The sequence below is a fragment of the Dromaius novaehollandiae genome, chromosome 3 (assembly GCF_036370855.1).
Source record: "Dromaius novaehollandiae isolate bDroNov1 chromosome 3, bDroNov1.hap1, whole genome shotgun sequence".
Taxonomy (NCBI): Eukaryota; Metazoa; Chordata; class Aves; order Casuariiformes; family Dromaiidae; genus Dromaius; species Dromaius novaehollandiae.
The window spans coordinates 24,700,536-24,721,602 of NC_088100.1; the positions used below are offsets into that span (position 1 = coordinate 24,700,536).

At 34.0% G+C, this 21,067-nt stretch overlaps 1 protein-coding gene across 1 annotated transcript in view; it reads right to left on the reverse strand.

Moving 5' to 3' along the window:
- CSMD1 (CUB and Sushi multiple domains 1) overlaps positions 1–21,067 on the reverse strand; it is a 1,240,345-nt gene that overhangs the window by 292,246 nt on the left and 927,032 nt on the right. Inside the window, exons 19-21 of the mRNA XM_026097018.2 lie at positions 19,397–19,513; positions 17,762–17,977; positions 11,756–11,944 (exon numbers count right to left, since the gene is read on the reverse strand). Of these exons, the coding sequence (XP_025952803.2) occupies positions 11,756–11,944; positions 17,762–17,977; positions 19,397–19,513 (522 nt within the window). The remainder of the gene's footprint in view (positions 1–11,755; positions 11,945–17,761; positions 17,978–19,396; positions 19,514–21,067) is intronic.

Genomic DNA, 21,067 nt, shown 5'->3' on the forward strand with positions numbered 1-21,067 from the left:
TAGAGATAAGTGGAAAGCTCGCACCTAGTCTAGCTTAAAGCAAACTGGAAGGTAAGAAAATCATGATGAAAAGTATAGGCTTGATTTGCTACATGAGGTCTAAGAAATCTACTTTAGACACAGTTTTCCTAGATGAGTTGTGTGGCTCCTGTAAAAAAGGCTGGTAAAGATGACAAAATAGCAGTCAAAATCACTTTTCTGGAAGGACCTCTTTATGATGGTGTCCCTTAAGTAGATCTTAGGCTCAGAATCAGGGACTTAAAAGACTTAGGAGTTGTTCCACTTCATTTCTGTATCACAGTAATCACCAAGCTTCTGTGGTTGGCATAGTTTTGGGGATATACATAAGTGCATGACTGCCTAGGAGCATCACTCTTGGTTCTGTACACACTCTAGGGGGACCAGCTCACTAAAACGTGGGCTTTGTGCTCAGGAAACAGTAGTCAGCTGTGAAATGTAAATGAAACTGTAATAGAATTGTGTAATTATAAGTAGGAAAAAAAGAGTTGTTGGTGGAAGAAAAAAGTGAAAAGAATATGCACTCGCACTCTTCGGCAGCTTTGTTCAAGCAGCCATGAAATAAGTATAAATGTATACCTTTGCAATTATGTGAAAGTAAATAATAAAATGGGAATAAATTATATATTTGGAAGTAATGTCAATAAATCTTCATAACCATAATTAGTAATCAAATGCGTATTTTTGAAAACAATTCCACTTTTTGCTGGAAAATATTAGAATAATAATTGAAGCAATAATAATAACAAAATGAAGAATAATAATACCAACAACAGTGGAGAATTTTTGTCTTCAAGCAATGGCAAAACAGCACAGAAGACTTATCTTGAAAACTATCAAAAAAGAAATTCATAGCACACACAAAAAGCCCTCCAAGAGAAACAAATTCTAGGAAAGAGAGCCAATATATTTGGACTGTAATGGACTATAATTCTTTGAACAAACTGACGGGAAGCAGCACAGCATAACTATGTACAATTGGGCAGACAGAAGATGGAATGACCTCCAATGCAGTACAGCACAAAGAACAACTATGAAACATCAATGAATGAAGAAGGAAGGCAAGATTTTTGTTTTCTGTTCCTAAACCTCAGCTAGAAATAAGATAATCAGAGGAAGCTTGTCTGTATTCCAATAGCTTGTTTTTACCCAAATATAAGCCATACTAGCAAACTCAAAAAAAGTCTTTTTAAAGGATAATTAAATATTCAGAAATAAATTTTGGAAATTAAACTTACAACACATAAACACGCCAATTACAGTACTGTGCCAGATGGTAATGTTAGGAGTCTTTACAAGTGACAAATTATCTCTCAGAATAGTACAAAAACAGATACCTGTTTCAGTACTTTCAAACCTAAAAATATGGGTTAATTTAGTGACTTTTCTTCTTCAAGATACTGTGTATATTTATTTTCCTCGTATTCTTGTGCCAGCATTGCTAGGAGGATATTTTTACCTTATCATTATCTATAGGAATTTGCTCCTAACTCCATTAATTCTGTGTGTCTTATACACAGTTACAAAAAAGCAGAGTGTTACTCTTTCAGCTCCCTTCAATCATGAGTTTCTCTCAATTATACTAAATTTTGAGGGAAAGAATAAAAGAGAACACTGTGAATGTACATTTAGACAACATATCTCAAAGCACAGTTATATAAGGGCAGTCAGCCAATTTTTCTCCTTCAAAAAATTGTCTATGTCCTTCATACTGTGGTTGATTACAGACAGTATTTGCCTTAGAATACTTCTTGGAGCATTCTCGGAGTCCCTAGTTAAGTACAGACTGCAGGGTAACTTCTGAATGCAACCACTGTCTCTAGAAAGATAGGAAATAGTTAGTACTTTTGTGTGAAAAACAAGCATTTCATGTGCAGATATCACCTACTAGCATTTGACAGAGAAGTCGTCATTGCTACTTGAGTCCTTTTGAGTAAACTTTTACAGGAAATGAGATTCTTTCATGAATGACACACTAGCTTTCTGTTACACAACTGAATACAGAACACAAAATTCTCTGTGAGGTGATCGGCAGTCCCAATCTTTCTACAGTGGGTATAAAGAAATGTGTAGGAAGGGAATCCTCCTGAAAAGCCACCTCATATCAATATAAACTGAGAGAATTCACCTAACAGCTACAGTATGGAGAGTTGCTTTCACAAAAGAAGTACAACTTTAACAGGAAAAAAAATAGGTTAATCTGCTGAAATGTCGGGAAATCACACACCATCTTGGGTAATGAATGTCATATTTTTTTAACGGTGCAAGGGAGACCAGTCCTATGGGCCTGGATCTTCTCCAATATTTTTAATTTAACAGTAAGGCTTTTTTTTTTTTTTTAACAGTAGGCACAAAGGGGGAGGGATCCAACTGGAGGCTGCACTCAGAAATAGGGTCCTTAACCAGAGCGAAACTCTAGCTAGACTCATCAGAACTCTATTTGTAATGAACTGGAAGAATAATGCACAGCTGCATGAGTTATGCAGTGCATAGCATGGCTGAGATAAACATTAACATAGTTGCAGCTGAACCAATTAAAAGGTCAGAAGGTAAGCAAGGCAGCTTTCAAGAGCAAGGGCTCTCAACCCGAATGTGATGGAAATAATGAAAATTAATACTGCCATGTGCCCCAGGACTAAAAAGTCCTTGTTGATATGTAAATGTCGGTGTGTACATACCTTGCTCATGAATTTGGTCAGTGTTGAAATGACAGTGAAGAAGAAAGGATCTAGAGGCTATTGAATCTAGTAATGTACTTAAGAATACATGCCACTGAGTTGAGACTAGATTTGATTTCTGAACATGCACTTTAAAACCAACAGATTTCAGCTCAAATGGGGTTTCTTCTCACTCTTGAGAAAGAAGTTGTTTTTGTCTGAACTATTCATCAAGGTAAGAGTATTTTCACCCTTAATGTCTTAGGTGTCATGACACAACAAACAGGACCTCTGTAAATGTTCTTGGTGTTGTGAAAAAATCACATGGAAGCAGCTTTAACTGAAGGGCACTGAATGTGTCTTTCCCTCTCAGTTCCACTCAACTGCTTGGCAAAGAGCTTCTTTCCCCACATTTTTCCTGTATCAAAGTTATCTTCTAACTTTCCTTCTTAAAGGATTATTTATTACTCATTGATTTCCCATATTTATAGCTTTACCTCCTTTTTTTGTTTCAACTCAAGGGTGGCTTTAAAAGAATCCCTTTCAGAGACTATTTTCTTATTGGACAACTCCCTTATTTGACTTGGAGGGCTGCAACCTCACTAACTGGAATTAAGAATTTAAGCAGACCAAAAGCTAAAATGGACAATCGGAAATACCTTTGGGTATACCTTCCATCCAAATCAATGTGCTTCTTCATCAATCCACCAGGCAAACATACCACCCCTCAGGCAAAGTCCACCTCATGCCTTGACATACTTGGCTCTTAGGAAGGACAGAGGTACCTGGGAACATTCCTACCTTATGGGCTTTTTTTCTATATTGTTTAGAGTAGAAAAGATTATGATCATCACCTTTACTTTTTCTGAAACTTTCTGGCCCACACTGGCAACAAGAAGGACTTGCCGAATACTGGATGCTCTGTCTTGGTACCACTCACTCTGTTAGAGGAAGGGATAAGGACCACACTGAGAGCATATGCAAGTCTCAAGATCTTGGCTTCACACACCTTTCTTTGAGAATATTTGCTGCTTCAGAATACTCTGCATAGTATCAGTATCAGATGTGTGCCAAACTTTCCTTTCTAGATTCAGATGACTTGGAAGTGACTCTTGGCTTTCTGATGACTCTGTTATATCTATAGTCTGCTATTTTGTTTTCTAAGAAGCCATCTCTTGATTGCTGGGAAGATGAAGCATATTAAAAAGAAAAAAAAAAAGCCCTGTTTCCTCTTCTGCATTCAGCCAATGGTATCAAAGGAGAGGTCACAAGAGCAAAGGTTTCTGGGCAGCTGAGGCCACTCGCATTGTACACTACTTATTTATTAATTTAAAACAGTGGTGCATATGCCCCAAGACCTTAAAGCCACTGAGGTATGGGTGACTGTGGTCTTTTACTGCAGATCCTCCTCTGACCTACTATAATCCCCATATGTGTGTTCTGCAATTTGACACGGAGCTTGAGCAGTAACAGCCTCCCCCAGTGTCCTCCTTATCCTTGAGAAAGCCCTGGTCCTCTTTCCAAGACAGCCTCCATAGGCACCAGCAGACAATGCACTACAGCAAAAACAGACTCACCATGATTGTAAACTTTTTCTCCTGGAACTCACAAAACAAATCTTTTCTCTAGATCTTATTTTGGAGCCCTTCTCAGAACTACCCTGCATTATTAGGTTCATAGATAATATGATATCTTGATAATGCAAGAATCTCTTCAAATGGAGAAAAATCCTTGAGTAACCCATGGTTAACCAGAGTCCTGTATGTATGAAAGGTACTGTAAATATAGTAAATGAAATAGTCAATAGTCAGTATTGCTTAAGAAAGAAGCCAGTCACAAGGCATCAGAAATCAGATGGCATTCATTTTTTTTCACTTAAGTATTTTTTTTCTTTGTAAATGAGACCTATCTTTGTGATGCTATATGAGGAATGATTAAATGGGTAATACTTGAAGGGGAGCAAAAGCAGAAGTGTTAAAAGAGTTTGCAACTACTTAGCAAGATGTGTGGAACTACTTCTGTAAGTCTACAAACTGATAATATTGTTTATTCCAAGCATGTTAGTCCTGATCATTTTAGGTATTTCCTGTGCCTAAATATATAGGCCTGGATATTCCTTCTGAGTCAGAGGGAGTGCAAGCACAATACAAAATATACCACAACTTCTGACTTCTGAACTTCTGACTGATGGAAATTGGTTTTGAAGACTAACACATCTAGGAAACGAACCTTCAACGTAACATACACAGAGAAAAAGAAAGGCTGATTTAGTTCAATATTTGTAGAAAGAAAAAACAATGCGAATGCACAGCACTGTAATGCTATTTGTTTCAAAACTGAACTATGATTACATGGAAGATATAGCTCCCTATCCCATGATTAAGAAAAAACAAACAAAAACACCTCCTCCAAAAAATCTGTCATTTACAGAGCAACCCCAAATCAGATAAACTAGATATATAGACAGAAAAGACAAACGTGTCTGAAGAGTACAAAAGAGCTTGGATTCTGGGAGCACTAGGCATTCTTTAAATATCTCAGAGAAACCATTACATAGGCTTAAAAATTAATATGTATAGACATTATTATGAAAAGAAACACAAATTAAACCACACAACACATGAAAGTTGTTTTGTGAGAAGGCAAAGTGTTTGGAGAATATAACAGTCTGAGTTAAAAGGACTATTTAGATATATTATTCTGAATAAATGCCAATTGTCTATGCACAATTTATAAAAAAAAATTTCTTGATCAACTAGAAATGGGGGTCTTGTACATAGATTTAAGAAAAGATGTCTTCAAACCAGTCTACAAATGGATTCAAAACTGAACTTAAGAAAACCAAAAATGAAATGTGAGGTCTCAGTTAATAAATTTGCTCTCTGCATGAATTACGGACTCATCGTATATACATATGATTGGATCCGTAACTCTAAATTATGCATGGGAGAAGATACAGGTGATCAAATCTGTGTCTGGCATGGTAATCGGATACACTACCCTTATAATTTCATGGCTAATTCAATGCCTGATACTTAGTTAACTACTGATACCGAGGTAATCTTTGCAACTTTGCAATAAGTCATTCATATTATGGGGATTACCCTGTGAGCATTTTCAAGATATTGGTTATGAATCTCTCATTACAGTACATCATGTAGGAATGACTTTCTAAAAGCTAGAAACAGAAAAAAAATGAAGATATATATGACAACAATATAAGGTGACAGATTCCTACAAATCAATAGGCTTAAATATTGCTAATGGTTCAAAAAGTTTATCGTAGCTGAACTAAAATGAATACATGTGTTTGAATGGGACACAGAGAAGCCTGCCAGAGAGAAAAACAAGAACAAACCAAGCAATCCCCCAAGAACAATTAACTTACTGAAGATTCCATAGATCAAAGAAGATACTAATTTTTAGAGAAAATAGTATTTCCGTATTACTTAATGTACTTCAGACATGCACTTTGATTCCTCTTCAAAGAAAATTAAATTTATGTCTGCTAAAAAGTACTGAGCAGAAATGTGGGTAAACATTTTCATATTGAATTTACATACTGAAAACAGTAACTCTTTGAGCCTTTTGTGTGGTTGAACATCTTTGTTTAGATGAATGTTACTGCATGTAACTTCAAAATTAGCATTCCATAAACAATAATGGTTCAAAATTTATAATCAAATAAGACATGAATGACATTAAGCAATATGTTGACAATATATTCAAACATGCAAATGAAAATATAAAATAAAAACTTAGATTTTATGAAGTTAGGTTAACAAGATGGTGATTTTGAATAAAATCTTCAAAACCAACCATACATCTTAGCATTCTAGCACAATTCTCAGCATATAAAAATTCATAACAATTACCTGATCTTTCCAAGAATATAAACTGAGCCATATTCATTTAATTGTACTCACTAAATTTTCTCTTATTCCAACAAATGCCTCAAAACTTGTGTATAATAATGTTAACTAAGGATTTTGGGAACAGACATATAACTTTTCAAATAAATAATTCTACCTAAAAGATATTGAAGAATATATCAGAATAAAAGAAAGCTTACAAAAAACGAGGACATTTCATTAGGGTTTTTTTCTTCCCCCTTAAGGCATTAAGTGTATATAAAGATTGGCAGAGGTTATACTTTTAATGCCTCTGTTGTCACCTTTAAATTAATTCTTTGTGATTTAAAAGATGTCAGTAAGCAGTATTTTCTTATTTTTCCACTGCTGTCACAACAGTTAGTATACATATTCACTCAGTGCATACTAAATACATTTAAATATTCATTCATTTCTTCCTAATGCAATTTATAGATTCTTTGGCAGTAGATAGAATTAAACTAAAGAGGCAGCAATAGGCATTTCTTTCTCCAGCAACTAGTTGAGTCTTACAGAAAGGTGGACTACTGGGATCCCCCTTACACACTACCTACCACATGTAAAGGTTTCTGACATAACACACTAAGGTTTTGTGTCCCTTACAGCATTTGCAAGGTTTGGTTATCTTGGTTATATCTTGGTTGTCTCAACCTTTGCCAGGAAGAAATCAAAAATGACTGCAATTTTTGCCCCCACTTTAGGTAAACTGGAGCTTAATACTCCAAAGACAGGTTCTGCATATGTGGTATAAGCAGGGATTCTCCTTGAGATGATTCAGAGGGGCACAACAAATTCATTACTAATGCTACCATTGAAAGTGTACTTTGGGTGTCATATCTTCATTTAACTGTTTTTAGAATAATAAAAAGGAAATATTATAAAGCTTGGATGTAATACTGAACCACAAGATCAGTGCTCAGGCAGAGCCTTGAACAAATGGCTTTCAAATAAAATACAAGGTTTCCCCACACCTATCTTCAGAATTGAAGCTTTTAAGGAAAAATTACTTCTTTGCAACTACTTATGACTAATTAGCAATTATATAATCAAGCCATTGTTTTTGCTAACTTTACAAAAAAATAGCAAATAATCAGAATTAATTTATAACATTTTGCTTTTTAAAGTTTAATTTATTTTAATAGCCTGTGGCTAGAAGGAACTGTAATGATGACTTAGCCTTGTATAGAATTTCACCCAGAAATACTGGATTTAATTATATATTTTAGTAAAAAAATACATGTTTAGAAAAAATACCAAATTTTCTCTGAAAAACAATGGAACTAAACAATAAGGAATCCACCAATTCCCAAAACAAGTGTTCAAAGGATTCACTAAACACATTTCTCAGAAACTGTAATTGATTTGAAGGTTGAAGTTTTATAACTGCTACCTGCAGGCCCTCCATCTTGTTGCATCTTTGTCAAGAACGCCTAGGAAGTCCTCCCACAGCATACCATCTTTCCACATATAAATGCTATATGTAGTATATATTTGCTTTTCACAGATCAGATTATAGAATCTGATTCTCCCATAGGTATGTGGGAGAAATGGGAATCCAAAGTAGGTTCCATGAAATATATATGCAGGTAACCAAGTGTGGTATGTGCTGGATTACAAAAGCATTCTTTAGCTCTGGAAATGACCTCTTGGCCAGAAGCCTTCATAGCTTACACACCCTAATGAGGTATATGACATAGGAGGGATAAAGATGTTGATGCAAGACAAAGGAACTAACAGGCCACTTGGGAAATTTTTGTCAATGACTTTTTTTTAAAAAAAAGAATCAAATCCCCAAATTAATGGATGCTTTACACCTTCCTATTTAAAGAATGTACAGAAAGATTTTAAAAAAGCAGATATTAATGGGAAAGCATATGAATGAATCAAGACAGAGGAAGAAGTGAAAATCTATAAGCCCAAGGTAAGTAAATTACTAGATAAATGGACTGAGACCTTGCATATTTAACTTCTTTGCCTGCAACAAATTTTCTTTACAAACATAAAGTTCTTCTGTTATGTGCAATATAGCACATGTGGTAATTCATCTAAACATAAAAAAAGCCAGCTCACATTATTAGAGTCCATGAAAAAGCAAATGGTAAGACTGCCAAGCTGTGTGATGGGCAGGAGACATAAGAAGGTAAATGAAAACTAGGATTTTTGTTTCAGTTTTAAGAGAAGGGGACAAAATTCAGATTCTTGGAATAGATTCAGATACCAAGATTTAACTGCTTTAAAGCAGTGTGATGATGTGCCCCCCACCCACCCAAGCTGACCTCTCCATAACCCCACTTGGGCAATACCATCGCTAACAGTCATGATGGCTGAACCCAATTCAAACTGGAATTTGGTGAGACACATAGCCAAGGACTGACTGAGTGTGCACCAAGCCAAATATGGCTGGTATGCAAATAAGACTACAAGTCAATCATCTTACTCCCAAAATAGGAGGCAGCCCAGAGCCTCCTGAGCTCTCCTGCATGCAGCAGGCACCACGGCAGGTAGGGACGACTCTCAAGGTTACTCCTCAAGGTTGAGAGATCCCTTACCCATGACAGATCCTCCATAAGTGACTAATAGTGCGCTGAAACTTTGCTAAGTTGCTTCTCTGATTGACTGTGCACATTAACCATTGACCAAGTCTGGGACTAAGATTGGATTCAGCCGCACCTAGACTCCTCTGAGAATGAGTTTGGAAAGCAAGGGGGTCCACTCTGAACCTCGTGACTCAACGGGAGGGCCTCCTTGACAATTTCGTTTGAACCTTACATGTAGTTATTGCTTTACCCTCCACTCAGTAAAATACCTGAGTGTACCTTGCTATCAAACCTTGTTAAATCACTGCCTTATCTCAATAAAACAAGCTGCTTCTCTCTTATGAGTGAAGTGCATCACTCATCTGCGACAGGCAGGTATCTACACACGAGTTAGTTATCTTAGCTCCCAATAGTCAATGGAGCTCTAGCCAAAACAATTAATGATGCCTGATTCAGTTGCCGACACAGGCATCTAACCTCACCTGAGATGACATGAGGTAACTAGTCTGGACTTCAGATGCTACTCCAAAAGGACATGAAGCTCACCTAAATCCTGTCTGACCCATGCAGGTGTTTCATCTCTAATGGCAGCAATTCCCTTATGACCGATTCATCTCACCCTAAACTAGACAGCTGAATTCTGGCAGCTGGATTGCTCTCTAGGCTTTTTATTGACTTTATTGACTTAATTGCCTATAACTGGAATTTAAAAATCTAGCTCACGTGCACAGCTACAATGCAAACAGTCAAATTTAGATGTCTGGATCTGAATTTGAATCCCATTCACTATAAAATATTTGCAGGCTGAGAACCCCTACTCATTGGTGGTGGACTCATAGCTGTCCTCCAGGGAGATAGATAATGAGGCTGTAATGGCCAACATTAATACCTATTTGTGCTTTTTATTAATTTTTCTTAATGTCCAATCATCTTACAGTCTTTTAGGACTGTGGGAAATTTTTTTGATGCCGAGACTATGATTATTTAAATATACAGAATAATTTCCTGTTCCATAATTTTTGTTTGTGTTTTGTAAGGTGTAAAATACAGAATCACACTTTTTAAACTATTTTATTGTACTTTGATATGACTTAAAAAATGAATAGCATTCAGATACTTTTATTAAATAGGAGTATCTTTCTTAAAGCCCTACCCTTCTTCTGTTGGTCATCAAAATATGTGTCAATGGTGTGCTTAGGAGAAAATATATTTTATATTAGTATATTTTTTAAACATTCCATTTTATGCTTTCTATAAATTATATATAAAGATATACAGTGAAGACATTAATGTGTTGACTGCGTAAGAGTCAGCTACTTCAAAGAACTTTATTAATGAACAACAGTTGCACAACATGCAGTAGCAGCAGCTTTTATTTTCAGTTTTAATTGAGCATGGATAGAGCCTAACAATATCTTGATAAAGCTAACAGAGAACATCATTACTTATTAAGAGTCATATTTTCTTTAAGAACAAATAAATAAGGATCTAATTTTCCATTCACACAAATGGATAACTACAGAGTAGCTGATCAGTCTTAAAAATTAGGGAAAATGAAATGCATACAAGCTTAGATGTCAGTGTGTAAATATTTTTCTAGTGAAATCTGCACACTTTAAATCTGCACATGATGATGTGCACTTGGTTAGGCAATATGCATAGACGAAGAGTATTATGCAGTCAGTGATACTTATAAGAGAAATCAAGCTGAAAATGCCCAATATCATATATATCATACATAGTTTCCATTTTAAATATATACATGTATATACAAATATATGTGAAAAAATGTAGGAGATAAGACTTTTTTCAGATATAGAGATATGTTCTTTAAAAGCAAATATAAGAAACTTGCCAAGGGTGAGTGTCTCGCTTAATAAAATAAAATCCTATTTAAAACAAGAACCCTCTTAAGGCAATATATTTAGATGTGAGTTGAAGTATTTGACATTTCAGAAGCATTAAGTTAACAGGAGCTGATCAGATTCGATTCACACTGTGATGGTGCATAGTCCATATGTAATGCAAAACAGCAATCATCATGTGAAAAAAAACAATCTACAAATCAAATACAGCAACCATATGTTTTTTATAAATTCAGACCCAGAGTTTCTCCCAAGGAAGAGCTATTCACTCAGTCTGAGCTTATAGTTACTGATTTTTCACAACAGCACATTTGCATTTTAAAAATTACAATTATAATAAAAACACATTATGAAAAATCAGCCTTAAAACCATCTTGAAGACTCTACAAAAGGCTCTTTTCACCTCAAAGTTTTAAACATTATTTCTTTACCCTGAAAGATAAAGTGGGAAATTTTTCTTTCTCCTTGTTTTTAATAAGGGCACACATCTAGTTCAGTTATTGTATTTATATTTTATCTCTCAACACATTCTGAACTTATTTTCCACTAAATTCTAACTGATAACTACAGTTGTTCAAAAGCTAGTATCATTGTTAAGTTCTCCTTTCTAATATTTCTTCTCTAAGTAGGCGACATGCACGAGTTGTATCCTGGACTGACTTGAAAGTCTGCAAAGCTTGGGGACCAATCCTTTCAACCCGAGCGACTTGTTATTTACCCAGTATTCTGATACATGCCATGTGCTGTTAACAATTTGATGAATGAAATGAAAGCATGTGACCACCTACCCACACACCTTGGCAGAGGTGCACTCCACACACGTCGGCCACCACCCAGGCAGGTAAGTTTATTAGCACCTTCCAAGCGATATCCAGGGAAACAAGAAAAGATCAAGGAATCTCCAACACCAAAATGAAAACCAATTCGCCTACTGAAAGCAGGAACACCAGGATCATCACAAGGCTCCAGATCATATTCTGCAAACAATAAAACGTTATAGATTAAGTACATGGGACAAGTTGTCCATGTTAAAAAATGTTAAATAAATTAGTTGCATAGTATCAGTATTGAACACTTGGAAACATGTCTTTCAGAGCCATTTTCTCTAGTTAAAAGCAGTGCTGTTTCTATATTTCTATTATGGTCGTATATACAGTAATTATGTATCTATTGTGTCCCACCCGCACTACATTTATTTTCATAATTTCAAGGGCTGTAATCAGCTTGTACCATGAGTAGTTCACTATAATTTTGTTTAATTGCATCCTTTGTATATAATTCTTGGTTCATTTCCTCTGAACTCCCAAACAGTGCTAGGAGCAAGACTCACGTTTTAAAAGTTCATTATATAATGAAAAGAAATCTAACAAAAATCAAATGAAAGGTCAAGTGAATGAGAAGACATATGATGACGTTTTCAAAAAATGTGCTTGAGCTTCACAAGTAAAACTATACTCTCAATCAGGGACTCTCTTTTTGCATGCCTTTTAGAAATATCATAGGTGTCACTTAAAACAAATATACATGTATTTTTTAAGAAGATTCAAAGAGTCTGAATTTGTTCTCTCTTTCATAACTATGAATCAGAAATAATCCACAGAATTCAGGAAATCTACATGAACATAAAACAGTTGTAAGAAAGAGTCATACTGGGGCCCCCAAAATGCCTCTTAAAGTGTCTTTTCAGCCCTACTTAAATGACCTGTTTAACAGTAGATCTATATAGAACCACACCTGCACTGGAATTCTCCTTATTCTCAGAGGGAATGGTACTCTTGGATTAAGAACAGTATATACTTTTCAGCTTTCTTCGCACTCATAAGAAGTCATGATTTTTTAAAAAAACATTTTAAAAGAACACTTTTTCAGTAAAGTAAATCCAATCACTGAAAGAATTAAGAGTTGGAAATTTAAAGAATATTAAGTTAAGGAATTTTTAGTTATAATTCACACAGCTGAAAAGTCAAACAAAAATATAACCCCCTGAATACTAACAAATAAAGCTGGCCTATCCATCAAATAAAAACACTTTGGTATTTTTCTGTCATGTAACAATAAAAATATCATGGAAAAGGAAGACTCATACCTAGCAAGTTGCAACATGAAAAACATGTCTTCTCCCATGCTTTATCAATTAATAATTACCATAGCTATTTAAACAGAAATAAATAACTAACAGAATCTTAAATACAAATAACAATGTATGTTGGTTTCAATAAATATTAATATTATGTCAAACCAGCCAACATGAATCCCAAGCTCTTTTTTTTCATCATATGTATTGAACAAAAATTAGCAAAAAGTCATTTACACCTGGCAATATGAATGTGAAAAGAATATAGACGTAGGTTCAACTGTTCTTGCCTTTTCTTGATGGATCATTTTTTTCCAGGGAATATGAAGAATTAAAAAAAATTAATTTGTGGAATAATCACTGGTTATTTATTTTATCAGTTGGCAAAATGACATATAGAGAACAATTTATAACTGCATCACAATTAACATTTCTGTCTAAATACTCTGAAAAAACAGTGTCCACCTTACTACCTTTCATTTTGGTAGCAGAGCAATAGTATAAGTGAGAAATTAAATTAAAATCAGAAACAGTAAAGTTCTTTTACCTATACAGGTAGCCCAAAAGGTAATATTAGTCATTAGGAACATCCCTTTAGGCTTTCTATACAGAGCAAAGAGAGAATTAGATGACTAAGAATTCAGGTCGGATCAAAAGAACAAATCTATGGGGAAAAATAAGGTCTGCTACATACAGAGGGGCTGCACTTAACTCAGGAAACATCTGAGCCACACATTCCTGCATCCTCACAGAATATCCTGAGGAAGTATCACTCTATATTTGTTCTTTTTTGTGCACGATTCCATATGTATTCACTACTGACCACCGCTAGAGATAAGATGTTGCAAAAGATGGACTTGAGGTCTGACCCAAAAAGACTTATCTTCTGTTCTTCAGAATATGATACAAAAAAGCCAAGGGATCATTTAGAAGAGTGTCACCTCTGATAAACAACAGAAAAATAGTTTGCTCTTTATGTCACCTCTCCTGTTCAGCCAGGCACTTGTCTTTAACTGAAATTCATGACCCTGAACTATTTCACAGAACGGTGCACCTACAGGGAAGTCTTCTTACTGATATATCATGACATGGATTTTATTGACTTCTCCCCAAAACACTTAATAAAATATAGTGAAATATTAATTTAAAAAGAAACCCACCCCTCTCCAATTAAAGTGAATACCTTTAAGTTAAAGAACCGTATTATTTGTGTCTCCAACATTATGTATATTTATTTTCTCTCATTTAGACCATCCTAAAATATTCTGTAGTCCATTTTCTAAAACATTTATGTTGAAGGTTGGATTGATAGGATCAAAAACAGTTAGTCAAAGGAAGAAACTAATCCAAAATTTCTGAATGAGTGTTTTAACAGCTGACTTATTGAACAAAATAAATAAAGAAATCCTTCCCTATAGTAACCTTCCTGTGGGAAGGTCCCAAAACAGTAGAACTGATCTATGAACCACATTAGGTCAGGCAGACAAAAGTTTTAAGTTTTGAAAACACATGATCTACTACCTCTGCTTAGCACTATAAAGGCTGAGGTATTCTTCGGCAGACACTTGGGGAAATTGCTGATAAAAATATAAATTCCAATATATTTTAGACTTCTTCAAGGATCACTTGAAGAAGTGATCAGCAGAGCTTCTGAATGTCTACATATGAGATTTCCATGTTAGAATGTATGTAAACTGTACTGTAGACCAAAACCAAAATACAGATGCCTTTGTGGTGCCTAACCAGCAGGTAAAAAAGGTAAAAAGGAAGCCAACTGCTATATGAGTCAGACCAACCTGCTATCTATTCTATTATGCTATTTCTGTAAACAGCCAATAACAAACTAGCTTCCACAACTTGGTGGGTCACAGAATCATGTGAAAATTCTAGTATACCCCGTAAATTATTATAAATGAAGGTTATTATGCTATAAACAGATTTACTGTATTAATTTTAATCACCAATCAAATGCTTTTGATCAGTATTTATCAGAAACTATTTGTATTTTCTCAAGAACTTGTCACTGATTCCAAAGGCAAATTGATTTTGTGCAGTACTTGTATCAACTTTAAATGACTTGTGTTTTAATTTGACTATGTCTTCCCCATCTCTCTGTTCTGATATGGATTTCTTCTGTATTTTTTTTCTGTATACGCTATTGTCCCTGCAGTCATAGAAAGAATTCATGCAATAATTAACTTTATTCAGTTAATCACTAAAGGATGTATCCATCATAGAGGTTTTGAGCAGATAACAGCAGCTGGTATGTGTTTGAAAACCATCTGAGATGGTTATCTGATTTCTGACAAAATATCCTCTTCCATTTCCAAACAGAAAAATGACAACATAAAATCTAAAATCCCTCAGAGAAAAACAATTTTACATTGTTTTATTCCTAGGAATTAATTTATGACAGCACAACGTGAATGTAAAATAGATGTAAGATGCTTCTCAACAAGAATGAAATTGCACTTTCAAAATTATTAGCTTTACCTCATGGAATGAATAGCTTCACATACCAAATGGTGGAAGGATGAGTGATAACAGGCATAAGTTGAAACAAGAGAGGTTCCAACTGGATATACAGAAAAACTTTTTTAACACATTGGAACAGATTGTCCACAGAGATTAGGCAGTCTCCATCCTTAGAGGTTTTTCAAGACCCACCTGAATTTTTATTGTTATAATATTATTATAGTATATTATTTTCTACTATTCTATTATTATATTATATTAGTATTACACAATCATATGAATATATTGTTATTGTGTTATTATATAGATATTATATTAAATTTTAACGTGAATTATTTTATGATATTATGATAAATGAACAGCACAGACAAAGATGCAATAGGAAGGAATGCAGTTATATGGAAGAGATTTAATAAAAAAACAAGATCTCTTCTTTGATAGTTATAAAAACAGAATGTAATTTGCCACATATTAATTCATGTGTATCTACCTGTGCTACAGTATACATAAAATAGCCATATTTATCCATGCATTTTTCCTAAAAATCATAGGCTGTATATTAGTTCAATTCTTCATAAATGCAACTTGTATATACTGTCACTGATACTTTTGAAAGTTTCTTTCAATGTGAAGGAAAAAACAAATCCTGCAAAGGTTATTTTTTTCTTTATAACCTTTGCAGGATTTTTTTTCCACTGCCAAGATAATGGAAAATAAGCTTAGCTGTACTGTCACTCTGTTGTCAAAAGATGCTTTCAAAAGGCAGAACAGAACAAAACAGTTCATATATGGCACAATAAGAATGAAAAAAAGATTCTTTGCAGGCTTGATGTTTTATTTTCTATTTGCGTTACCGATTTCTGTACTATCAGTTCTGTGTTTAGTGTCAGAAATTTGTCAGGTGACATTCAATTCAGACTAAGCTCTTCTCACTAAACACTGCTTACTATGAAGAAACACATCCTGATTGTGTGAAAATAAAAAAAAAGTCATGCTCATTTGTGACATAAAATTAACGTACCTGATAATATTTCTCAGAACATTTATTTAATATATATGATGCCTACCTGTTTGTGTATTTGCTGTAGATAGAGCATAAACCTTTGCTTGTCATTGAAAAATTGTGATCCATATATTTTGCTACTAAGCCTTTTTCTCCTTACACCTATAATGATATTTTGTGCATTTTCCTCCAAGTTACATAGCCCTCTACCATTATAAGTTATTTATAAATAAACTACCAAAGGTAATATTTAATATTTGGATTTACATTCCAAACTTCTAGAAATCTGACCTCTGATTTGGTTAGTCCAAAGTATCCAGAATGAATGTAATTCAGCATCTGATATAAGCAAATTCTTCACCACTACTCTAATCAGTAAGTTTTTTTCTTTTTTTTAAACAAGCCAGCCAAATGAGATGTATTATTTGTGAATACCATGTGCACCTGACAACACTGCCAGATCTTGGATAAAATATGTTAATTTTTAATTTCTCTCTTCTTGAAATATGGTATATGAGGATCTGGTATGTTAGTTCTTTATGTGCTTCTTCCACAGAATATTCATGCACAAAAAGAAACATGAGCATCTTAACTACTGGATGGCTCATTCACATTCAGTATCTGTAAATATGCTACTTTCCAGTAATAGAAAGAAGCACAGATAATTCTTGTGAAATGCAGTCTAGTTTAAACAGAGTGTAAGTAAGAAGTAGTAACTTAAATTTTTCAATTCCCTAAAAGGGGAGTTTGTAAAAACATCAGAACTTCTTCAAATATCAAACCCTAGTAAATCATTCCTTTCAGTTTTATATATATTTTTCTATTCCAAAATCAGTCTCAATTTAAATTCCTCTGTGACTCTGAGTTAGCCTACAAATGCTTTTCCATTCTTTCTATTCTTCCTTTATTGTAACTGTACCAGTTTTTCCTTTCTTCTGAAGCAGTACCCTCTGCTTCTGCACTTTTTTTTCCCCCTCCATTTTCTTTGAGCTGCCTTTTTCACACTGTTGTTTCATGGGTTCCCTGGAACTATGGAAAACTTCTCATTAAAAGATTCTCATCACTAACAGCTTCCTTCTCAATCTGTCAGTCACCTATATAAACCTTAGCCAGTCTTCTAAGACAGAGACTATATATTTCTGTTGACTTTTTTCTGTATGCTTCACAATGCTTCCCCTATGTACAAGTAAAAATATTACCTGGAAACAGTTTCTGGACATTTAGCAGAATGGAATTTCTTACCTGAAAATGTTATGTTGAAGCCTTCATAAGAAATTGAAAAATCAGATATAAATCGAAGTTGTGCTGTAAAGTTTCCAAAGAGGCCAGCTTTTATTGTAGGGGGCAAGACTGAGCCAGTTAATCTGGCTACTGGTTCTGTGAAGCTGCCATCTTCAGTGATGAGCAAATAGTCATGAGAGCTCTCAAGGTGAAAGGTATGAAAAGCCAGCTGTACACCTTTAAAAATATTTTAAAAAGGGAACAGTAAGGTATTTAAAAGCAAGTTTTTCTCTTCCCTTAGACATAGGTGATACAGATCTTAAATTTTAAATGATATGGAAATATTTTTAGAAAAAGTAACACAAAATCTGAAATTCACAGAACAAAATTTGCAAAAAAACAGACAGGCTTAATATGTTGCAGATGTTTGATTAGTTCCTGTGTAGCTCACTCCCATAAGACAACTCATGAGATCCATTTTTTTCTGTACAAAGCAGTCTGAAAATTTAAAATTCTCTATGTATGTTTTATTCAAGTTGCTCTAATAAGCTTATTTCAGCCTCTAACACCATCTCACTATTAAACCAGGAGAGATACTTTCTTGTTTAATAATTAGCTACATTTTTGGATTCGTTTTACTTTCTGCATTTCCTCAAAACCAGTTCTACTTTTTATCTCAACCTGGGGGAAATACCCATACAGAACAACTAAATACATAAAGTGTTGTACAGTCTTCCATATACTCAGGATAATATTGGCTGGGACTAGTTGTTTACTCAAGTCTTGATTGCTTTTCAATCATCAATTTCCAGTCCACCAATGAAAGAGTAGTTTTCCATCATGGCTAGCTTCCAAATATGACAGCGTAGTGTTGGGGGCAATATTCTTTATAAATATTACATTTTAAAATGTCATATGCATCTTAAACAAAAATCCTATCTGTAAGGAGGTTTTAAACAGTAGACAGTGTGAAACATCAAGTATACTTCACAGATTGATGTCATGCATAACAGAGACTTTTCTTACCATATGTGATAAAAAAAAGGAATATACTCATTATAATTTGAGTCAGTGGTATGCAACACGCATCATCAGTGCTTTCTAGGCTTTCTGCATAGTTCTTTTACACATATCCCTAATGGATAAACTGCCAAGCTTAACTGTGTACTGAAGTGTTGCTCTACAAGGCATACAGCACAGAGATAAACAATTTCTGAAATTATACATCTGAAATATAAGTTTACTAACACACTGAGCAAACGTGCTGCTTGAAAATTACAAATGGAGAAGACCTTTCAACAGGGCCTTGGTAGTTTTCACTAAACATTTTAGTGCTATTTAACAAGCAACAATATTTTCATATATTTTGCCTTTTCTACTTTCTTCCCATTTTTCTGAGAGGGACTAAACCAAACAAATTTCCTCAGGTCACTGCTCAAAGAATGTTTTATTTTCAAAATAAACACAAACTAAAGACATTGCAACTTTGAAGACATGTATTTGGACATATTAAACTGAAACTTTTCTTTTTTAGAGAATAACAAAGCGCTTATTTACCTCCATCTGAAAAAGGCATTTTCTTGTGTTTTTCTGCTTGTTTGAGGTTTTTATACATAGAGATTATATATGCATATGGAATTCGTACTAGATTCTTACCCTTGCCATGTGACACTTCAATTGTCCAAGTACAGTTTAAGGAGTTTGGATAAAAATCAGGAAAACCTGGAGAAAGAACAGTTCCACTCTTCCCATGAATGTATCCACCACATAAAGCTTAACAAGAGAAAAACAGGGGGGAAAAAAAAAAACATAATAGAAGTCATACAGGAAGTCCTGTTCTTTGCAAAATTTACAGTTAACTCTTTGAACTACTCCTTGATTAAAAATATGGTCAAGTATTAAAATCAGCAGAGTTAACTGGTCATATTCACATTTGACAGCAGCTTGTTTATTCTGAAATTAGCCCATGAAAAGGAGTTACAATTACCGCCCCTCCTCTTAGTTAGCAGAAGACAAAACAAGTAAAACTTTGCTCCAAAATATTGAAAATAATAACTCATACTATAGTACTGTTTAAGAAGTAGGATTAAACAAAACTATTTTTGTCTGAATTAACTATGAAATCAAACATCTTAAGAGTTATGTTTCTTGTACTATATACTTAAATAATATTTCACACCACATGTAACACAAAAATATTTAAGAAAGAAAATGTAATTTCTTCAAAGAATGGAAAAGTTTTCTCAGTTTGATTTCTTCTGTGATATTCAGGAAAAAGAGTGCATTTTCCTCTCTTCTAGAGAGTCAGATTCTCTCATCATAAGTAATTTATTTGGAACCAAATATTTTGAAAGACAAAAGAACTATGCTAAAAACATTTTAGGTATACTAGCATTTGCAAAAGTAGGCTGCTCAAATTTGCATGGCATATTAATTAAAGTTTAAGATTTGCATTTTATACACAGCTGAATTGCTCACTGATCTTATAAACACAGCATGGTTGTGCTTTTCTCTCATATCTGTTGCTGTCCAGCTTTTTATGTTATTTTAAAATTTTAATAAACTAAGTATTTTACAATGCAACAACAGAGCATTAAGACACTTTTCTAGTTTTCTCCCTCAGAGTGGTAAACTTTTCCATAAACTAACCAGCAAATAAATATGAGAAACTGTGCAATAAACTTGCAGTAGCTGAGTAAACATATGTATATAGTTTGTACATTTGCATTATATTTAAAGTTCTGTTTTCATTTCACATTATGCTAAAGTGTTTACTAAACACTTTTTTAAGCTTTTTTAAAAATTTAGGCATCACATATATTTATATATAAAGTAAAAGAATAGAAAATATTTCTAGACTGTTTTTGCCTGCGTACATATTTCTGAATGTAAGCATGAGTAGCAATATGCATCGCCAAAAACACAGTAAAGATATGATTGATAATAATGAATACTGAGTAATTAATATAGATATCCAGTTAATAATGGCTTAACTGAACAGTAGTATGTATTCATTCAGAATCCCTAGTATTCTTTTAACATCACAGAAGAAAGAAAAGTATTTGACTGTACAACATTCCTTAAAGTAGGTATTAAATATTTACAATAAATTCACCTAGTTATAAATTTAAAATTAAAATATTACTTAAAATTAAAACTTAAAATTAAAATTAACTTAAAACTAAACTTAAAATTAAAATATGTAAATGATCTGGTTTTATTTAGCTCTCCATAGAAAATTATTTTCATGCTCCACATTGAGATCACAGTATTTTGAGACTGAAACAGTGTAGTATTCAACACTACACTTTATTTAGAAGAAACTTT